Source organism: Nanorana parkeri, unplaced genomic scaffold (assembly GCF_000935625.1).
Source record: "Nanorana parkeri isolate BGI_ZX_2015 unplaced genomic scaffold, ASM93562v1 scaffold66, whole genome shotgun sequence".
NCBI classification, from domain to species: domain Eukaryota; kingdom Metazoa; phylum Chordata; class Amphibia; order Anura; family Dicroglossidae; genus Nanorana; species Nanorana parkeri.
Genome location: NW_017306334.1, coordinates 1,498,162 through 1,514,040, shown reverse-complemented (window position 1 = coordinate 1,514,040; position 15,879 = coordinate 1,498,162). Strand labels below are relative to the sequence as shown.

The window sequence follows — 15,879 nt, the reverse complement described above, 5'->3', positions numbered from 1 at the left end:
CCCTGCAAAATTCGTTGTAAAAAAAAAAGAAGCCCTTTAGCTGGCCTTGTTCACGTTAATATTCAAATGATATATTTGTTGCAGGATATTTGAAAAAACACTTTCTGTGATGTAGTGTTACATTAAATCACATTATATTGTAGATGTGAAATTATAGGTCTGCCTCTAATAGGATACATAGGATACACACACACATATATATATATATATAGTCACAGGCTGCCAAAAGTGAATTTGTACCCCATTTTAAGCTTTTACTAACTCAGAGATGGATACTAAAGTTATTTTTATGGTTAAAAAAGATAACAGCAGACATGTTGTAGTGTCTTGGAAGACACTACACTGGGGCTTGGAAGAGATGAGTAGGAATGAGTAAGAGCTTTGGCTTCTTCTATTACTAAGCCCATTATTGGGTGAAACATGTCAGAGTGGAAAGGATCCCCAGCAGGACGATGTGCACCTGTGTGCTACAATAAACTTATCAGAAAAGCTTGCGGTGTGCAACCAGACTTTTTTTCTGTGAATAAGAACTTTGGCTCATTCAGTTTTGTATGCAAATGTCAGCTTAAGCTACTGAGCACTGCAAATAACAGACTTCTCAGCAAAGCAATTTTGGATAGCCTGGAAAGCATGTGAAAATGAGACTAGAGTTCCTGCTGCAGGCTAATGCAATTATATAAGCCTAATACTATTTAACATTTAATGTTACATTATGTTATCTTGAATCTGGCAGTGATTTATGACTGCCTGTGAAGTGAAATAAAGTGCAAAGGCGAGTAATGGGTTGATAGAGGTTGCAGGAGTGGTTAACTATATAGGGCTTCCTCCATGTGGTTTAACTCCAGGCTTGTCACCATCTACTCACCTTTTAAGCAGTAAGCTTAGCTACAGCGTGTTTATGTTAATGTAATTGTCCAGTTTTCACTAGATAGTGTACCTGCAGCCTATTAATACTGCAACTATTTTCTAAGAGACAGCTAGATAGTATTCCGTGTATCAAGAAACTGGTGACATAATGCAAGAGACCATCAGAGGCATCATGTGTCACCAGGATTGTCAGAGGCTGTACATGTTACTAGAGACTGACAAAGGCTACTTTAATGTCAATAGAGACTATCAAATATTTCACTACATATTATAAGGGACTGCCAGTGACAATTAGGCTTTAGTGTAAATATCATACGGCACACTCTTAGCTCGCTAGGTTTGAGGCCCAAATTCTGACCTTCACCCCAGCATTCTCCAGGAAGGTGCTTTGGATTGGTAAAGTGACCCTTGGTATAACAGCTATCACATAAAGGTAGGATTTCAGAAAATACGTCTGTTATTTTCACCAAGGATGCAGTATTCCTCTTCTAAATAAGATGATAGCACTGGTTGTAAATAACAAACTAGTTTTATCTGTTGGCTTCAGACGTGCTGATAGATTCTAATGGGAGTTTATTTTGTTGAAAAGCCTCTGGCTTTCCTTTTTTTGTGATTAGTAGGCTCAGGGTTCAGGCACCAGGTCATAGCACCTAGTACTTAGCCCAAAGGCTTTCTCAGGCCAAAGCAAAGGGTCATGTAACTAAGGTTCTCTAACCCAGCAAGGATTTTAAATCACCTTAGGAAAGAATTCAATCTAGTAGAATTAATAATGCACTATGTTCCAGAATATCTATAAGAGTATCTAAAGGGAAAGTTTATTGGGAGATAAGGGAGTTTTTCTTTTTTGGGGGCTTCAGCACATCTTGTTGTTAATCTTGCAGTTGTGTTTTTTTGAAAAAGTGGTGCAGTGCACTGTAGAAAATAACTTTTACCCCAAGCCCATGGGATGGAAAAAAAAGTGCAGAATAGAACACTTGCCTCCGTTCTCATTATCAGTGCAAGTACTACTATGCATTATGCATCTTCCTTACTTTTTGTTCTTATTATAAGCCTCATCTTTACATATATGCTAAATACAAACAGTGCATATGAGCCCACAGCAACCAATTAGATTTAAACTTTGACCCTCCAAATGTACTGTATTTTTCTTTGCAGCTTTAATTAATAATGATGACTGTTATGGGGAAAAACTGTTTTTATCCAGCGCATATTGACAATAGAGGATATATATTGTTTATTGAAATGCCATCACTGCTAATGTAAGCTGTCGTCTGTATATTATGCATGCAGATGTATTAGATCTATTTTTAATATACTTTTCCAATAATAACACCTGACAACTGACAGTGTCTTTTCCTCATATATGTATTAAATGACCTTGTGGTGTATAACTAAGCCACCTATTTCTTGTTTAACCTTTCTCATTATCTGGGTCACTGCCTCTCTTTCACCTAGAATTCTCACATGAGTGCTTTTCCTCACTTGGTCACTCAGTTAATTGAGGAATATACTTATCTCCTTTATTGATTTTCATGTCATCTTTTTTTTCTGTTCTGTATAATGTAAACGTGATCAAATATTGTCCATGGATACTCTGCTGCTGAAGTGATTTATGTAAGCTACTTAGGATAAAATAACACATTTGGTAGTGCAGATTCTCTTCTCTAAGATAGTATTAACCTAATTGATAACATATCTTGCATAGTTGGCAAGAACAAATGAAAAAGTATCTAAGAAAATATAAAGCAGGACTCCGAAGTGCAAAAAAAAATAGAAGAAATGTACAATAGCAGAAAAGTACAATAAAAACACAATTGTTCCAGTCTTAAATTTTAGGTTTATTTGTATTTATTGCATTCCACAAATATCACTTATCTATCATCTTTTTCTTTTTATCACAAGAGATACTGGTTATATTGCATGCAGACAGTGGTGTGAATGTCTCAGTTGTAAGGCATATACACACTGGTGATTGTAATGTATATCTTTTAGCTTTAGTGTGCATTTGGGTTTAAGGATTTTTGAGGCTCATTCTCCACAGGTCACTTTAGATATAGATATATACTGTGCTTGCAGAATTTGAGTGTGTTACCTCCAGTTAATGTCAGTAGTGTGTGTTGCGCTTGCAGGTGCAATAGTAATTCATTGCCTGTAATGTGATACTCACCAAGCATATGCCCTAAGTCCAAATGGCTAGTTCTTAATGTTTTGGCTGAGGTACCCCATCAAAGGTTAGCCAAGTTATTTCTGGGAACTGACCATTTTAAGCATCTACAAATACATGCATTGATAATAATGCCTTGATAATAATGCCTTACTGTCCATTGTTAACAGCACACATTAGCCCACTCAGAAAAATGCAAATGCCCCCACTCCCAAAGTAGTTAAACCATAAACCTGTGCTCCCATGTCATGACTTTATCTCTTTCTAAAAGCTGATAAAAAAAGGATTTCATATGGAAAGGCTTACATGAGAGGACTGGGGATAGTGTGGATTCCATACCCTGTCATTTGCAACCATACTACTAGCGGGAACACCCTTTGTGACCAGAGGTAGTAGAAATATGGACAGATATTGTGAACTAGTAAAAGTATCAAATTACTCTTTACAAGCTCACGGATGAGGAAAAAGAGAGTATAGACCATATTGGACACAACCCTTAGGTATCCCTGTATACATACCAGAAATTCACATACCTTAGCTTGAGAGAAACTGGTCTAAAAAATACAACATCTAATCAGTCATGAGTATCAAGAAATGTTTCTGGTGTCTGGCATCTTATGTTTATTCATTTTGTTTTATGTATGGAACACAACAGAGGTATAATTTAGACCAAAACTTTGTATGCTTTTTTTTTTAGGATTGTGGACACATCATCTCATTACTCTTGTAAGGAGAGATATTATCGAACCTCAATGTCTCAGTCTTCACCAAGTATAGAAAATAGAAGCCCTGGGGTCTTTGACCGTATTTGGGAGTTTTTGGGGTAAGTTTCATTGGGGATCATTTTCACTTGTCAATAAGCAATACATACATGCATATGAATGGAGATTTAGTTACAACTAGCTATCAACTATAAAATACAGTGTTACATTGGTTCACAAACTTAATTCGTTCCGCGATTCTGGTCGCAAACCGATTTGGTCGTGAACCGAATCAAATTGTGATCAGACCACAATCTCGACTAGAGGAAGCCATGACCATGTGTCAGAGCAGGGAAAATGGCTGCGGTTGTGTTCGTCACCGAAACGGAGTTCGCGAACGGAAGCAACATTTTGCCAAACTTTCTGTTCGCGAACCAAATTGTTCGCGAACAGAAGCATTTGTGAACCGTGGTACCACTGTAGTCTTATTGGGGTGATGTGCTTTATTATGCTTACAACCTTATATACACATTTAAAAAGCTAGTTTCTTGATAATGTTGTGCGCGTGCTCATATATTAAGGCATTTCATAAAGCAATGATATGCAGCCAGATCTTAGACTCAGGTATCTAGAGCCCAGCAGAAACAATAAGAGCAAGGGCCCTTAATCATGCCATAATGAAGGGAGAATGGGACTTGTTGTATATGGGCATGTTAAAGAGGCATGGCTTAAAAAGGCGGCCTATTCTTTGTGAACATAGTACATTAGGGAATGTTTGGCAATAACATGTTTATTAATCGCTAATATTTTTGCAGACATTTTTTTTTAAATGACTAATGTTCACATCCAGCTTTTCAGTATCAGGATACCCTACCTGCATCCCATTATTGCTGCAGCTAGTTTCCCAGAGGCCAGAATGCACTTCCTTTTTGCAAGAAACAGACAATATATTATGTTCTGCCTCCCCAGTGTAAGCATTGAAAGTGTGACCTCTGTAACTTACAGTTGTGGCGAGATGGCTATAGATCACAATCTCAGTAGGGTTGGCAGACAGTTGACTCAAGTCATATGACACCTTGAAGATTGTTGAGAAGTTTAATCCAAACTGTGCAGATCTTTGCAGCAGTGAACACAGGATAGGTCAAAAGATCATATTGTGATCCACTCAGCAAAGGACATGTGGCTGAGATGCAGACTGGAACTTAGTAAAAGAAGGGTGGAGCTATCTACATAGAGGAAAAATTAACTAAGGGGAGGGGTGGAGACAAATACCAGAGACAGATGAAATACAAATAATCTTAAAAGCATATGACAATGCATGTGTAACATGACATATTACAAGAGACTTAGAGCCTGTGTACATATTACAATAAAGTGCCAGAGAACATTTTCATGTTGCCATGTTACAAAAGATTTCAAAGGCTGCTCCCGCTGCCAGAGATTGTCAGTGACTACCGGCATGTTGCAGGAGACTGCATTGCATGTTATTAATAACTGTCAAAGACTGCTAAAAGAGGCTGTCAGAACTTGTTGGCATGTTAGAAGATACTGTTAGAGACTGCTAGCATGTCTATGCACACCACTTTTCTCCAGCTCACATGAAAGGTGTTCTGCACAAGGTTGGAACAACACAACCTGACACAAGCTTAATGGAATCATGTATACTTCTGCATTGCCTGTTGCTAGTGCCATTATGCCTAACTATTTGCAAGAGTTAATCCTAGGCGTTATTTTTGTCTTTTATAATACCTCTAGACCAATACATTCAGTTCAGCCCATGGATTTGAATTTTACCAGTGATGCAACGGAGAAAGTTCCTACGAATAAGATTGAGATTAGTATGGACTGCATCAGGATGCAGGACTATGAGGTGGCTGATCCATTCTTGGTAAGTGGATGACAGGTCCAGCCTTTCTACTACAGACTGCAAATGTTTACTGATTATCTTCCATGTCCCAGAACAGCTTTCTTCTTTTTAGTTGAACATTTTTGACTAGAGCTGATCCGATTGTGGAAGCATTTGTTTGCTTTTTCATTCGCGAGACATTAGGGAATACAAACACACCCAGATTTCTGAACTGAGATAGTTCCTTTGCCGTGTGAACAACAAAAACCTCAAATCCTTTCCTTTTGTTAACAAAAGAATTTGGTGTTTCAAGGTACTCTTATAGCACTTATGTTTTTATAGACCTTTGTCCTAATATATACTGCAGTATAACTAGTGCTGGTCACCAATGTCATCTCAGACTTGTATAAACAATAAAGATAAAAAAGGACATTCGAAGTCAAATGAAAGAGGAGGATGCTTTTCTTGTCTTATGAATACATTTAGCTTGCTTAACCTGTTGTACTAAACCAGTATGACAATATGAATGTATTCCTTGTAGCAAGTGTGTCACTAATTGGGCAATGGCCCATTGCATCAAACATCATTGTCTCAATTGTCTGAGGTAAAGCTCTGTTAAGTGCTAGATACATGCAGATCCCATTAGGTGTCCATCGCTAAGATGAGTGTCCAGAAATATTTATAATTGTGTCCAGGTCTTGGTAAGAGGCTTTATTTTTCAATCCTAGTCTGTATTTTCATCATTGGGACTTCATTTATATTGTAAAGCGCTGCGCAAACCTTTGGCCCTGTATAAATCCTGTATAATAATAATCAAGTCCAAGAACAACAACAAAATCTTCATGACCTGAAAACAGCAGCTGATTAACCTGGAGGTTCCCGCTATGGCTTCCAGTAGAGGATTGCTATAAAGCACCAGTAAACATCAAGTACCAGTTATTCCTTGTAAATGAGATTGTTGTATCAGTGTGAGAATTAATTTATTTACTCTCATCTATATAGAGCAATTCAAGGAAATTTCACAAAAGCATTGCTTCAGAATCTATTGCCTTATGTTAACAGCTGTTTTAAGCTAAAGAAGGATTACTAATAACAGTTGGCAATAAGGGTGTACTGGAAAAGAAGGTAGCTATGTACATGAAATTTGCACTGTACACTACCTCTAAACTGTGTTCAGTTTAAAACAGTTGTTGGTGAATGTAATTAAACATTCGTTTATGTAATCCAGCTTCATGTGTACTAACTCTTTAAGTCGGAGGCTGCTCCGTCACATGACCGCACATGCAATGTCATTCACTCTCAGCAAATTGGAATGAATTGTGCAGGCGATAATGCCTTTACTAAATAGGGGATTTCATTTGCAGATTTTCATTAATCTTGGATGACTCATGTAAGGCTATGCTAGTCTTACATGTGACAAAAAGGTAGTGTATCACTTGCCCCTCCTTTTAGATTGTAAGCTCTCACGAGCAGGGCCCCCATACCCCCTGTACTGAAATTGTATTGTTAACTGTATTGTCTCCCTCAGTTTTGTGAAGCGCTGCACAAACTGTTGGCTCTATATAAATCCTGTATAATAATAATAATAATAATAATAATAATAGTGTAAAATTCTATATACATGTGAGTCCTTAAAGTCTTATGTAAAGTGAAACTTTACTTAAAAAAAAAAAAAAATTTCAAGCAGGAGGATACTATGGGTTTGATTTACTAAAGGCTAATAGGTTGTTCACTTTGCAAGGGAATTTGCACTTTTCAGGGGAAGTTTACACTTTGTTTAGTGAATGAGGTGAAATTCTGTAAAGCTCTATGCGCACATCAGTGTATAATACTGGCATATGCTGGGTGCTGGAATAAATTAACTTGTGTGAACAAGCATGGGATTTATGTCTTCAAACATACTAGCCTGGCCAATCAAAATGGCCAAAAATCCCGAAATGCAAGAAGGAAGCTCACAGGCGTCACATAGCTGGAGTTGAGGTGAGTGTAGTTCTGCTTTAAAGATGGAAGGAACTTGCAAGGCCTTATTTGTACCACCACAAAGAAATGGAGATTTCTTTACCTCACGTATCTTCTCCCTTAATGTATTAGTTTTTTTTGGCAGCCTTGAGTCCAATGTACCTTTGGGTTTTGTTCAGAAAAAATAAAGTTGGGACAGGTTATACAACAGTTCCATTAGATTGGCATTGCAGTAAACCTGTTAGGGACTATTAGATATTAGGAATTCATAGGAGTACGAAGTAAACTATGTGTCAGCTTTCTCTTGGTTCAAGTACATCTGCCCTGCAAGTCCAGATCTAATTTTTCTTTGTATTTATGAAGCATATTTGCTTGGTCCATCTGTTCTGGTATGTTTACTTTCTGCTTTATAGTGTGTTTGATTCAGTAATGATTCAGAGCCTGAATGTGAATCATTGATAGCCTCTTTAAAATGCCTATTACAGTCTGGCATTGCATGTAATAGAGTGACTGATGCTTAGCTGCACAGTTTTCTATACTGTTGTTTACCAACAGGTGCGCGTTGAATAAGGAGCAGGCATTCCTCATTAATTAAACATTAACATTCAAGTGCAAATATTGCCAGATGAATTGTATTACTGCTGCCAGACAGTGCTACTGTTTTCCATTTCTTCATTTATGTTTTTTTTTTTTTTAAACCCCATTAGTGTACAAAGATTTAACTTCTTGTCTACAGGAGTTGAAGACTACAGCTTTATACTTGCTGAATTGAGTCAGTAGCTAGCTAAAGTGGCATTACACTGGATAGTGCAGAACAAAAAACACTTAAATAAAATAAAAAAATAAATAAATTGCACTTACAAAGAAGTGAATTGATTAAGGCACATCACCAAGTTCACCAAGATCATCCACAGGAACACCAGGTTATTCCTAAAGATGCTTAAAGTGACACTAAACTCAGAAGTTAACTCTTAAAAATAACATAGCAAAAGAATTAAAATAGTATCACTCAGCTGCAAACTCTCAGATCATCCCTGAATTTGCCACCCTCCAGAAGTAAGGACAGTGTCAGCACCAATTCAGAGATGATTTGAGGATCTACAGCTCAGTGATACACATATAAGATACTTTTTTGTAAATAGTTAGGTTGGTTGAATGCTTTTTTAAGATTTAACTCCCGAATTTAGTGTCACTTTAAACTCTTTTTCTTGAGAAGACGGCAATAGGAAGGAGGGAACAAGCCAGGATGGATTCACTAAGGTGGGCATTGGGAAAGCCATTGGAAAAACCACATACAAAACCATCCAGAAAATACAACCAAAGTTGTATCCTTGGTGAACATAAGTACCTCCACTAAAAACTGGCATGTTTCGGGACCATGCAGAGTCAAAGTAAAATCTATTTATATATTTATAAGGGCATGGCCCTGAAATATGTAAGTTTCCAGTGAAGGTACTTATTGTCTCCAAGGACACAACTTTGGTCCCCCTTTTGCTATTAACTTGGGATGACTTTGTGTGTGTTTTTTCTGTTGTTTTCCACGTGTTCAACATAGTGAATTCATTCTGGCTTGTTCCCTTGCCTATTACTGGCTTCTCAGGGAGAGAGTTTCAGCATCACTTGGCATATCCTGAGGTTCGTTTGGATGAGTTATCTTGGTGCTATAACCTAATCAAGTCAATTTATTGTAAGTGCAATTTTAATTTTCTGCGTTTAATGAATTGGTTTTATCTGCACTACCCAGTGCACTTTCTATGCCTTTATTTTTTGCATGTATATATAGCCTTTGGATACACACCGAGCTTCTAAGGATATTCATAGTTGCCTTAGAAACAGTGAAGCACTAGTTTTTTTATGTAAGCATCATATGGTTCTATACCTTTGCCCAATCTAGGAAGACACACAGAAATGAGGACATTTGATATTTTAAAATGATAGTAGCTCCCCCCATGCCAAGGTGCTAGGTGTCATCCTTGACTCGGACCTCACATTTCTGCCCCACATGCAATCACTATCTAAATCCTGCTGCCTCACCTTCGTAACATCTCCAAAATGCGCCCTTCCTTACCATTGAAACCACAAAGCTACTTATCTACTCACTTGTTATCTCTCGTCTTGACTATTGCAACTCCTTCCTCATTGGCCTATCTCTGCACAGGTTATCCCCCCTTCAACCTATCATGAATTATGCTGCTAGACTCATTCCCCTAACCAACTATGCAGTGTCTGCAACCCCCCTCTGCTAATCCCTCCACTGGCTTCCAATTGCCCAAAGGATAGAATTCAAAATCTTAACAACCACTTACAAAGCCATCCACAAGTCTGCCCCAGCCTATATCTCCAATCTTGTCTAAAGTATCACCCTAACCATCCCCTCCGTTCTTCCCAAGACCTCCTCCTCTCTTGCTCCCTCATCAACTCCTCCCATGCTCGCCTCCAGGACCTCTCTAGGGTATCTCCCTTCCTTTGGAACGCCTTACCCCAACCTGCTTGTCTATTTCCTTCTATGACTGCCTTAAGACGATCCCTATCTCTTCAGGGAAGCATATCGCACCTCAACGTAACAACTGCATTTTCACTTTATCAAAAATTTGTCCCCACACAGCTATCACCTCTTGTAATGAATTATGTGGAGGCTTATTGAGGAGACTTGAAAAAAGACTATCTGGGAGCCGTTGTTCTGTTACTGTAAACTGTTAATGCTTCTGTTGATTCCATATGTGGGATCTGGCACAAGTGTCATTTCTTTAGCACTTCCCCAGGATAAAAATGAGTAGGGGGTGTAAGGGGGAGAGGTTTATGTATGTCACCAACGGAGACTCTATGGTTTAAGCAAAGTTTGACTGTTGGATCAGTGATTTGAGCTGTTTTAAGAAAGGTTGTAGATATTCAAGTAACCAGCAGGTGGAGCTGATCTATATTTGTCTTGCAGAGACTCGTCTGTAGATAAGATTGTAATGCTATAGAAAAGATTGCTGAAGTATAGAAATAGGTTTTACTTTGTAATTGCATTGTGAACGTAAAACCCTCAATCTAATTTTTTACAGCTTTTATGTATTCAGTTTAAATCTTTGCCCTTGAAGAAGGAAGTTGCTTAACATCCATTGCGTAAATTCATTGTGCTGGAAGGTGTCCCTCTTTCTCATCTGAGAAAGCTGGGAGGTATGGATTTGGGTGCTCTCAGCACTGCTTTTTTGTGTGACACCTTATTATTAAAAATGGATGCATCAGCATTTAATATAGAATTACTTTAACGGACTTGATAAACATGTGTTACATTAACTGCTGCATGTCCATATGTACTTTAGTTTGAGAGAGATTCCCTTTATATTTTTTTCTTTGTTTCTATGATTGTTGTCACTACTAATCGTTGCAGAATTCATTTTTGGATTATGTTTCTTATGACTTCCTATACTACCATTGGTTCTTTGCATTGGCTTGGGTGTTGCTGTTATCCTTGGAGTATTTCCTCTCCTCTTGTTGCTATCTCCATAACATAAAAGAATAAACAAATCAAACAGGGTTAATGAGACCCCCCCCGAAGGCCTGTCACAGAAATCCCAACACTACAGTCCTTGAACAATATAAGAAATTGTGATGGTTGAACTCTCCAGCATTTAAAATATGAGTTTTGTGTGGGCTGACCAGTGAAGTCTATACTTTTTCTAGTAGGTTAGTTGCTATAGATGTATAGCTGTAAATGTTTAAGCACTTTTCAAAACTACTTGATTGTTAGGATCTGGTCATCTACAATTCTTGATACCTTTTCTCAAGCCACTGCCTTGTAAGAGAGGTTTCAATCGGGCAGTCCGATACTGTATTGCTTTAGTTACTGTCAAGTGTACATGCACATGGAGACAGATAGGAGACAAACCATCATATACTAGATATAGGGGAGGAGAAGTAACTTACTTTATAGACCACAGAGTAAAAGAAAAGTACTGGTGTGAAACCTCAAGTTTTTTGAAACATTAAATGCTCTCAAATGAACAGAATAACCTTTTGCACGCTAAACTGAAGAACAGAAAGATCTATTAGCAACAAAACAAAACCAAAATAGGGGAAAATTAACTTGACGGAGAAAAAAATGTCATACAGACACAGTGACAACATCGCCTAGAGGTTTTGCTTTTCACTGTTAAGATTTATGGAGCTCAACAATGGAAAATAATGTGACAAATGTCTATGTGAATGGACAAAGAAACTGGTGTCATGGCAGGTGCAAGGGCACATAGGCCTATGTCCCTGGAAGTGTTGGTCATAATCCTCTGCCATTTTAAAATATAGCCCAGTTGTAGGACCAGACCTCTGAACAGCATAATGGGTAGTCACTGCACCAATATCCAGTGTCATACCTGAGGGTTCCTCCCCAGGTACTGCTACTTGGGGGATGCTGCTGCAGCTGACCCTGTACAAATATACTGCCTGGTGAATTGCTGTAAACATCAGGTTGATTGCACACTCTTCATAACCACTCTCCTGTTGGCTCATAAGAATTACCACTGTGTGCTGTGAATCCCTGGTACCCTACAATCCCTCCTCTATCAATGTTCCTCCTATATCATTGAAAGGTGTCACAGAAGTAATTATGGCAGAGAAGGTGTCAACCTTTGTGCCAATCTGATTGGCTAAAAGTTGTAAATGAACGATGAGGCCATGACTGGACTCTCAGTGGAGCTGCAAGTAATAAACTTTCTCCCTACAAAAGATGGAGATCCGGTGACAGGAGCTCCTTGGTGCTGCTGCGACAGTATGGCGACGCCGCAGATATTTCTTCTGCACTGATTTTAATGTTAGATGCAATGTAGCACACTGCCACATGCATATACATGCAATCACCTTCCAATATAACACCATTCTACATTGTTGATTAATTTTATCTTGCAATTTATTGTTTTACCAGCATCCAAACAAAAAGTAGTATTTTGGGACCATTCTTTATATCTCAAAAAAGCTTTGGTATGTAAATATCACATGTGGATGGTTGGTAGCATTGGGACTAGTGTACATGGGCATTTGATATCAGTCTGTGTTTGCTGTTTGTTCCTTCATACACATCAATAAGAAATGCTGGATAATGAATAGTAAACATATTCCAAATACGTCTCAAACATCATGTACATTAGTCCTTAGCTTTATGATGCTGAACTATTGTGAAAGGGGGTAGTGGGGGTGGGGGGGGGCACAAGTAGCTGGTCTTGGGGGAGAAAATAGCATAAATCTGGCCCTCTACAAAGTGCTGCTATTAAGTCTTTAAATTATTTTTTATTTAACCCCATATTACCCTGCACATTGTGCCACTATATATCCCTTACAATTATTTTTACCAATATAATTATATATTCAACATTTAGATAAAGAAAATGATCAACATCTCTGTTCTTTTCTGCCGATTATTAGTATTCCTTTAGTTTCATGGTCATTTTCACGGGGTCCCAATTTTCAGATTCCTAATGGGACAGAACTCTTGAAAGAATGCATGAGTGTCATTGAGTGTGCAGATCAAGCAAGTGTAGATGCAGTCGCTTATCGAGGTTATGGCACATGCTCTGGGTGACACTTAAAGGGGTGGCAACACTGCATGGGTCAGTGAAAGTTCGCTGACTTGCAGAGGCAGCTGACTTTTTTCTCTCCCCACCCTACTCCCATACACTTCTCCTCGCCCGGCTCCTAGCAACCAGGGATGCTCTGACCAGCATCCCGCCCAGCTCCTGGCATCCAGTGATGTCAGTGGTTGCCAGGAGCTAGGCGGGACCCTAGCCAGAGAGTCCCAGGTTGCTGACAGCCGGGTGGGAAGATGTATGTGGGCTGCTGGTCAGAGCATCCCAGCTTACTAAGAGCCTAACAGAGAGATGTGTATGACTTTTATACATCTCCCACCCCCCTGCTATGGGATACACTGGCCTGACATCACTGGTTGCCAGGATCTGGATGACAGGGGTGCAATTTGTTGTAGATATGCCTCTGTTTATATGCATTCAGTTTTCTTTTTTATTTGAAAGACAGAGATGTATTGAAACCTGATGTAAGGGTCCCACAACACCATTCTTAAGGCTGTGTGCTACTATATCAATATATGTATCTTTAATTCTTTAGGAACATTTTTTTTTTATTTACATCTTTATAATTTTCATTTATTCTGTATTTTATACATGCACATCCCTTCAATTGTGTGTCTGTGAAATACATGAAGAATTCAACAGAGGTGCTTTCAGACACTGATAGCAATAAAAACAGCTTTGTTAATAGAGTGGAGAAGGGTTATTTTCTTTGTCAGGTTGTTTTTTTCATTCTCTATGTACATGCTCAGGTGTGCATTTACTTTCTCTCCTTGCATTACCCCTTGGTTACTGGGACAGTATATGGGAGGGGGGAATCTCCCTAATGGGGACACATATCTGATAAAGGTTCTAATCCTTCCCCATTGTATAAGAAAAACAAAATAAAATGGCCACAGTTAGGCTTTTAAATAGAGTATTTTTCCTCTAAGACTTTTTGTCCCAAATTATGCTGGCATTAGAATGAATACCAATATTGTTTATTCCAATTTTCTGAAAGGAATAATGATCCTTGTGTTTGAGGTGAAGAAAGGTTTGCTTCCCTCGTGGCTATGTTTTTTTTTTAAAGTTTACACTGGCAACTCTTGTGTCCCGAGGGGAGGAGGAGGGGTTGCCGGTCTGTGTGAATTGAAATATTTCTTTCTGTGCCTTGTTACTTTTTTAAGCCCGGGGGCACACGTTCCTGCAGCACCTGTCTTTGGAAAAGCCTAAAAGATGTCTCTTGAAGATGTAATGCAGGGCCTGGCTTTTGCAGGGTGGGGTGAGAAGGGCAGGTACACATACAGGAATTCAGTAGTGAAAGCATACTTATGCCACATTGAACATAGATAGCGATCAGTCCACTTAGTGAGTATCAGTACACAGAAAATATCATGTCAGACGTGCTTAATTAAAGCTTCTACACTTGTCACTACAACTAACCAGCCAATGTTTCATTGTGTTACAGTCTGTTTCATCAAATGCAAAAAGGCATTTTTATGTTACTCCGGATGCTGTTGGATGCTTCTACTGCCTCCAAATTTTACCTAAAAAAACATATCAGTGTTAAAACTCATTAAAAATATTTTTACTTCCTAATAAAACAATATTTTATACAAAATGCACTTTACAATTTACTACAATAAAACATGTAAATACATTTCCAGGTACTTTTTATATTCTTGGTCTTGGATTCAGAGTCAGGGTATCCTATTTTTTACAAAAATGTAGGGCACTCTTTCCATTACCGAGGCTTGTCCACCGCTAAGCAATAAGAACACCACATACCATATATAGAAGCTGTGAACAGTTTATAATCTCTTTTGATGCAACAAGTACAGAAGAGCAGGGCACCATGGTGCCCGAGGTCTCCATTTTTGTCTCCCCCCCCTTCCTAAAGCAGAAATTGGTAATCGTAACCCCCTTCCTCTGTCCATACCACTCCTACCCCCCTGCAGCCAAAAAACAGAAACTGATCCTACCACCTTTCTGCTTTTCCTAGGGGATTGTGACATGTCAGATGTCCCTCTAGCAGCATGTTCTTCGCTGTTACACACCTATATAAAAAACAAATAAAGACACTTTGTGCCAATAATAGTCAGCAGCAAGCACTAGTGGTCCTAGATACACCACTAATTTCACAACTAAAAACTTAAAACATATACGTTTGGCGCTTTCCTTAAATGGTGTGCTAATAATATCCTGATGAAGTAATTTCGGACGTAATATGTGGAGTGTGTGATGTAGTGTGGGAGAGGAGAGACTGGAGTTCGGCGTAGTTGTTGCGGCTGATCTGGTAGTGTTCTTGCCTGCATTACTATATTACTGTGTGAATAAGTTGGATATCCTGTGTTTTTATGTAAGTAGATTTCAATAAAAGCTTTATTTTAATTATTACGGAGAACACTATGGCCTGTACCCTTTTTTTACATACCATTGGGATCCTTGGAGTTCGTACAAAGAGGGATACAAGAACTTCCATAAGTGGATTCTTATGCGGGTAGATTCCCACCTGGCTAATATAGTATAAGGAGGAACAGCACAATTAGGCCTTGTATGATTGTCTAACACTCAAGGTGAGCGGCAATAAATTCACAGTATCCACGTGGTGGTAATAAGGTGGTGGAGGAGTACAGCATGAATCACATGTGTATGACTTTTCAAATGATCATTTGGATGGTTTCACTCATATGAACTCCTGTGTATTTTGTTTTTTATTTCACATTGTAAGTGGGAATCTTATTGTTGATTGTTTATTGATTTCTCACTGTTTATTTGGAGTCAATTGTTTAAGTGCAATTCATA

At 38.5% G+C, this 15,879-nt stretch overlaps 1 protein-coding gene across 3 annotated transcripts in view; it reads left to right on the top strand.

Moving 5' to 3' along the window:
- The first annotated feature begins 3,768 nt into the window (after positions 1-3,768).
- The window catches only part of TP63 (tumor protein p63), a 94,339-nt gene continuing 82,228 nt past the window's right edge, over positions 3,769-15,879 (top strand). For all 3 annotated transcript variants that reach the window (XM_018576410.1, XM_018576409.1, XM_018576412.1), the window contains exons 1-3: positions 3,769-3,854; positions 4,783-4,785; positions 5,488-5,620. In XM_018576410.1, the coding sequence (XP_018431912.1) occupies positions 3,784-3,854; positions 4,783-4,785; positions 5,488-5,620 (207 nt within the window). In that variant the 5' untranslated portion in view covers positions 3,769-3,783. The remainder of the gene's footprint in view (positions 3,855-4,782; positions 4,786-5,487; positions 5,621-15,879) is intronic.